General features: G+C 50.0%; 1 protein-coding gene across 10 annotated transcripts in view; it reads right to left on the reverse strand.

The window, feature by feature from the left end:
- MARK3 (microtubule affinity regulating kinase 3) overlaps nt 1-1,141 on the reverse strand; it is a 63,255-nt gene extending 62,114 nt beyond the window's left edge. For 6 of the 10 annotated variants that reach the window (XM_074149452.1, XM_074149460.1, XM_074149454.1 and 3 more), the window contains exon 1: nt 566-684. In XM_074149452.1, coding sequence (XP_074005553.1) covers nt 566-616 — 51 coding nt within the window. In that variant the 5' untranslated portion in view covers nt 617-684. Of the gene's footprint in view, nt 1-565 lie in introns of all 10 variants that reach the window. The other 4 variants (XM_074149459.1, XM_074149456.1, XM_074149453.1 and 1 more) reach the window with 2 other exon arrangements.
- Nucleotides 1,142-6,905: the final 5,764 nt, after the last annotated feature.

Genomic DNA, 6,905 nt, shown 5'->3' on the forward strand with positions numbered 1-6,905 from the left:
GCATCATTATCATCGAGAACCCTGCAAATTAAGCAGGGAAGAGGCCTATTATCTAGGTCACCTAGCCCACCCCTATCGAAGCCAAATGATTCCCATCTGTTTACCAGAGGTTTATTCCGCTGCTTTTAGGAGTAAATTGGCATATTAGGAGAAGATAGCAACCCCCCAGGAGCCCCCTCCCCACCGAGGATCTTCTCTCCCCCGTTACCACCAGAACAAACCCCATCCCCACCACCGAGAAACAGCGAATAAAGGCGTTGGAGAGGGGGACACCGGGTTTGGGGGAGGGATGCCCACCAATGCGACTAAATAGGGGAACCGTGCCGGATGGGTGGGTGGAGGGAGTTAAAAAAAAAAAAAAAAATTAATGTAAAATAAATCGATAATTTGGGAACAGTGCAAGCGGTAAGAGGTTAATGACAGCAGGGCGATGCCTCCCCCCCCCCCCCCTTTCCCTCCCCCGCCCCGGCTGGCCGGGGCCCGGTGTCCCCCAGAGGCGGCGGGGTCGGGGGAGGGTGTTGGGGCCGGTCCCCCCCCCCCCCCCCCCGCGGCCGGCGGTACTCACGTTCTCGGTGTCGCGCTCGTTCACCGTGGGCAATGGAGTCCGAGTGGACATTTTACTTCCCTCGGGCGGCCGCGCTGACCGCGACGGCGGCGCGCACAGACACACACACACGAGCCCCCGTCTGCTCGGAGATGGTGGTCGCAGGGAGCCACCATGAAGGACGAGGTGGGCTGGCGGGGGGGCGGCGTCGCCTCGGTGCCCCCCACCCTCCGGCGGCGCCCCACGCCCGAGCTAGATCCCCCTCAGGGAGCGGAGCCGCCTCGCCCCCTCCGAGTCCTCCGGGCTCATACTACGGCCAGGCCGGGCTCCGCGGGGGTCAGCAGCGGGGAGCGGGGCGCCTCATCAAGCAGGGAGGGATGGAGCCGGGGGAAGGGAGGCAACGAGGGAGCGACTGCGGGATGGGGTGAGGAAACGCAGGGCGGGCAGGGAGGAGGCGGCAGCGGGGCGCAGCCCGGCTCCTCTCGCCGGCCACTCTCCGCCGCAGCCGGGGCACGATGGTTAGCGCAGGCCCGCTGCCGAGGGGGGCCCCCCTCTCCTTCACCGGGCCGCCGCTCGCATAGCGACCCGCCTCTCCCCGCCCGCCCAAATGCTCGCCTAGCGCTCCCCCAATGCTCGCCTGCCTGCCCCCCGCCCCTCCGCCGTTACCGGACGAGCCAAGATGGCCGCCCGGCTTCCTCCGCGCGGAGCCCAGCTCCGACATGAACCGGAAGGGCCCGCCCCTCGCCCGGCCGCGGCGGGGAGGCCGGCGCCGGCGGCTTGTTGCTAGGGGCCGCGGAGGGGCGGGGCGGGGGCCCGGCGGCGGCGAGCGGGGCCGGGCCGAGCCCTTCCCCGTGTGGTGATTCCCCCCCCTCGTCCTGCGGGCGTCGGTCAGCGTGAGCGGTCACGGCTCGGCCGCCCTTCGGCCCCCGGGGCGGCGCGGCCTGGACAGGGGGGATTTTCCTCAACAGGCCCCCGGGGAGCGGCGGGGCCCCCGGTGGGGCCAGGCTGGGCGTGAGGGGAGAAGCGTTGTGAAGCGGGGCGGGAAGCTGAGGTGCTGGGGAGCAGCATGGGGCAGAGGGGGTGAAGGAGCGGGGAGTGGCTGGAGAAATGGCAGCATCTCCTCCCTGGGGAGCCAGTCCTCAACCAGAGAAGGGACGCAGGAACAGACCCCCCTGCCCGCTTACAGCCAGGAACGGGGACATGTGTCCTCCAGAAGTGCGCCTGCTGTACAGCCGTGTTCAGGGGTTGGTCCTCAGGTCTTCTGCCAAAGCATGTCCTCCCTTTTCATAGAATCATAAGAATAGTTTGGGTTGGAAGGGACCTTTAAAGGTCATCTAGTCCAACCCCCTGCAATGAGCAGGGACATCTTCAACTAGAGCAGGTTCCTCAGAGCCCCGTCCAACCTGACCTTGAATGTTTCCAGGGATGGAGCATCTACCACCTCTCTGGGCAACCTGCCCCTGTATTTCACCACCCTCAGTGTAAAAAAGTTCTTCTTTAGTCTAAATCTTCCCTCTTTTCTTGGACTTCAGCCCAGAAGGTGGTGTGTGGTAAAGAAGGGAGCTCACACCTGGGGGGGGTTCGAAGCTGGTGTTAGCAGATCTCGCCTGCCATGGTCAGGCGCCCATGCGGTGTTACAGCCCCACGTTTTCATAGCAGCTTGGTGCTCGGCTCATTTGGTGGAGGAAGGTGGAAGCCTGGACTATCAGAACATGCTTCGTATATCCAGTAGTTACTCTCCACAATCATTTTTAAGTGTACAAAGAAGATCTCAGTATAGTCATGAGTAGATCTAGTTATGAATTAAAAAGGAGGAAGGGGTGTAACGTGTATATTCAGTATATAGGTGGTTTAGAAATGAATCTGTTTCTGTTTTTTACAGAGAAAATATGAACCTCTGTAGAAACTTGGCATCTCTGGGGATCTGGCAGCCTAGCGATAACATTTTGTCTTTCTAAAGTATAGTTTATCTGACAAACTTTATGTCTCATAAATATTTACCAGCTTAGCCATGAAATCCATCCTACAATGTAGGTAATATTTTTCCTTGCTTTTAGAGACATGAGCAAGGAAAGATAGCCCTTGAACACTACCCAATAAATAAGCTGCTTCTCTGTTGCTTCATCGTCAGAGCTATAAAACGCTCCACACCACCTGGCCTGCAGAAGGAGGAACCCAGCAGACTTGCGCGGCGTCTTACCTGCCATCCTTGCTCTCAAGTTTTCTTCACAGTGAGGGTGACAGAGCCCTGGAACAGGCTGCCCAGGGAGGTTGTGGAGTCCCCTTCTTTGGAGATTTTCAAGACCCGCCTGGATGCAATCCTGAGTAACATGCTCTGACATGCTCTGGGCAATCCTGCTTCAGCAGGGGACTTGGACTAGATGATCTTTATTGTCCCTTCCAACTCTAAAAATTCAGTGAAATTCAGTGAAGTTAAGCTAACGCCTTGATCTGTGACGACGACAGCAATTTTGGGTTTGAACACTCGTCTCTTGTGCAAATGATGTGTATTTCCGTGCGTACATACACGTCCATGTGTGTATATGCTCAGGCAGTACGTCCTCATAGCAGAGCCGCTCTCTCTGGGTAGCTGGCAGGATTGTTTTCACGGAGAAGGCAGTGGGATTTGCCTCTGTCTGGCTTGCCAAGGGCAGTCACCAAGTCAGAAGCGAAGCCAGAAAAAGTATCGAGATCTTTTGACTCTCTCCTTTTGCTACGGGGCTGCCGCTTCATCTTTTTCTTTTCAGTTGCCGGTAGAATACGTTATTTACAATGTTCTTGTAGAAAATTGTAATTGGCTTATGGCAGAGTCAGAAAAAGGGTAAAAAGTAGAGGGAGGTTTACTTGGGTTGTTAACCAGAGGGATGCTGTCACCCTGCGCTCGGGAAGGGTGCCTTGGCAAAACTGAGATCTGTGGAAGTTCTGTGCGCAGGCACAAAGAGGTATTAAGCTAAGCTAAGCATTGTGTTACACATACTTGCGTTGCCGTTCCATGGAAGCAGCAGCCACTCAGATAAAATCTGAACTGTACAATGGTGGATAGTTAGGTGAAAATCCTGGGCCTGTCGGTACAATAGGAGTTTCGCTGTTGCCCTCAATAAAGCCCACGTTTAATACTCGCGGTCCTAATTAAAGGGGGCTGGGGAAAGGGTGCAGGGGGAAGGGAAGTTGGTGGGGAAGGGCTGTCTGCCTCTGCCTCTTTCAGAGTCACGTTCCTGATGGGCAAAGTGATTTTGAAATAAGAACTTTTGAAGAAATGCTTGAGACCACAAAAAGAAGAGCAGCTGAATTTGCTGTTTCATTGCCAACAAACAGCAACATTGATTAGTGCTGTTTTTTCTGTGTAGCAAAACTTGCATAGGGAGCAACAAACTGCATAGCTGCTACTTTCTATTTCATTGTTGCTATATTCTGTTTTTCCCATTGAAACAGATTAGTTCATTTCAAAGTGTATTAATTTTCTTCTTAGAAATTGGGCCACATTCAAAAAACTGATTGCACGGGTTTCTTATTTCTTTGTTGCCTATAAATATTCTGTGTATCGTCAGGTACCACTTAAACCATATTCGTAAATCAGAGGGTGATTTTTTTCCCTATCTAAAAACTCAGAAAGCAGTCTGATAATCGAATCGTGCTTTCTGGTTCTCGTGCTATCTCTAGTGATAGTGACAGTGATTTCGTTAAGTGGGACTGAGATGACAATGTTTGTACGCTATCCAGGAGAGGCTGGAACTCGCGCTTTGAGCTGCACTGGCTAGAGCGCTAACAGTTGTAAAAGCTTGTTTTTGCCAGTAGAGTTGGAGAATATGACTCAAAGACGCACAGGAAGCAGATCTGCTAGTTAAGGTGCTTTTTTTTATGTCACTCCCGGCTGTCACCACACACAGAAAACAAAAGAAAACAATACGGTGCAAAACAACATCATTGTGGTGAAGAGTTTAGATTTTTTTTTTTTCTTCTGGACATTAAAAGTCACACTAAGAATCTCTTAACAGTGCACTGCACAGACAGAGCTGATCCTGACTTTAATGCATTTGCAATCAGAGTAAAAAATGATGGAATTGATTACAATTGCTGGACAAAACATAAGAATTGGTTTTAATGTGCTTGAATGCAGGGGTTTTGAGTCTCAATTCTGGAAAAAGGATTGCAAATGCAAAACTGACTGAGGAATTTCTCACTTTAAAGGCTGGGGACTGAAAGACATCGGTTGGTAGAGGCAAGTAGAGAATCAGGTAATGTAATTGTTATAGCTGCCTTGTGCACTGCAGCTATGACAGTATACATCAACTGGGAATCTGCCCAAATATTATATATATACATATATAATATTGTTATAATAGTTATAATATATTTTATATCTATAAATACCAGTTTAGACTGATCAGTGTTATCCCTTGTGCAACTCTTTGGTGTTTCTTTAAGCCTTTACAAAACACATTTTAAAATGTGTAGCATCCACAGGGATGTAACCAGTGTTATTCATTCTTATTCTGATGCCTTTGTTGTTGTTTTCTTGTAGAAATTCTAAGATAATCCCTTGCAGTGGAAGATTTCCAGGACTGTTTCATCACCAGTGTTGCCTTTAAAACTAAAATCATTACTTGTCTTTGAAATCACTATTTGTATTTCTTTTTAAAATTTTAAATTCCAAAGAATACATAACCTTAACAGTGTTTTATAGTAGGAAGAAGTGTGTGATTTTGAAAATGGAAATGACAAAGCTATTGATAGAAAAGGACAGATTACTGTCTGCAACCTGAATCAGTCATCCATGCTCGATCATAATGAGGCCCAAGTGCAACACACTGCAAAGCCAGGGTGAAATGTGTTTTTGACATCAGAGAAAACAATGGAAAGAGAAAAGATCTCCCTCCTTGACTTCACATCTGGCAGAGAATGAGATCTGAAAGGTGGGATTTTTGTGTGTTGACTTCTTCCTTTGATCTGTGCCCATTTAATTTCTGAGCTCTCCTTTCTGTACAGGAGAAGAACAACAAGTCCCTGGGGACAGCAGAGTGGTTGTGGCAGTGCAATTGCTCTATGTTCCTCAGGTGCCGGAGAGGTGCAGGCACCGGGCTGTGACTATGAGGAAACCGGAGCAAACAGTGGCTGTTGCTGGACGGCATGCCTCATTTAATTCCTTATCTGTCAGGCCAAGCACGCTGTGCTTTGCCTGCAGAGCCATATGGCGTGGTGCACCAGACGTCAACCTTCGTGATGAGACTGTGGTCAAGTGCCTGAACTGCACCATTTCCTCCACCCTTTGATGCAAATGCCCGTATGGATCGTAGGCTCTGGGACAGAGTCACGCTGCTCTCTTGGGTTGGGACAAGGTCAGTGTTTAGAAAAGTGAGACAATTGAAAATGCCTCCTTATCTTTCCATAAACCTGACGCCTTGTGGGTTACAAAAGAAACGCAAAGGACGAGTAGCCAGTTGGCAGTGGTGCTAGCTCTGAATTTGACTCCGTATGTTTGAAGCTAAAATAGGTGTTTTATAACAAGCCTCTTCCATTCCTACTAGTGCATGACCCCAGCAGAGCTGCATCTTTAACATAAATCCTTTCGGATGCTTTGCCATCTGAGTCAGGCATGTTACTGTTCCTCCTACGCCGTTTCCTGTGTGGTTGATACTGAATCAAAGACTCCATTCACAATGATGGGAAAAGAATAGATGACTCTAGCACATGTAATGTTTTCAAGTGCAAATTAAAAATTGGTGTGCCCGAGCATTAGTGGGAAGTAATTGTTTTGTAGCGGTGAGATAAATTCCAGGGGTTTTGGGCACAGGTTATCTAAAAATGGTATAGCCCACGCTTGTTTGAAAAGGAACAGCTAAAATTGTCGACAGGCTAATGGGAAATACGCAGCTCGGCTGAAATTCTTTGGGCCCATGATAAGCCCCAGGAGCTGGGTTTTGGTTGGAGAGACTCTCTGAGGAGTTGTTAGAGCTTCCTTTTCCGTCTCCAACCCCCAAACATCGAGCATCCAAGCTGCAGCTCCCACCTCTAATTACCGTTTGCACCTTCAGTCATCAGCAGAGCCTCTCAGCTGCCATCCCTCTTGGTTATACCCTTCCATGCTCTTCTCTGAGAAGAATCCTTTATTCTCCAGAGACCTCAAAGTGCGTCTACACAGACAGCTCAGTGTACACTCAAACCTCTTATAAGTCCACCCTATTTCGTGTGCATTCAGGTCCCAGCTCAGGCTGAGCCCCAGTGGTCTCTGAAGGCTCCTCAGATGAAGGTCAAGGTTCTTGCTCATGTGATCTCTAAAGCATTGGCAGAACCAAGCCCTTAAGTCCCTCTATGTGGATTTCCCTGAAGTAACTTGTATTTGATTTAGATTGTATCTTTTGAG

Source organism: Numenius arquata, chromosome 6, assembly GCF_964106895.1.
Source record: "Numenius arquata chromosome 6, bNumArq3.hap1.1, whole genome shotgun sequence".
NCBI lineage: Eukaryota > Metazoa > Chordata > Aves > Charadriiformes > Scolopacidae > Numenius > Numenius arquata.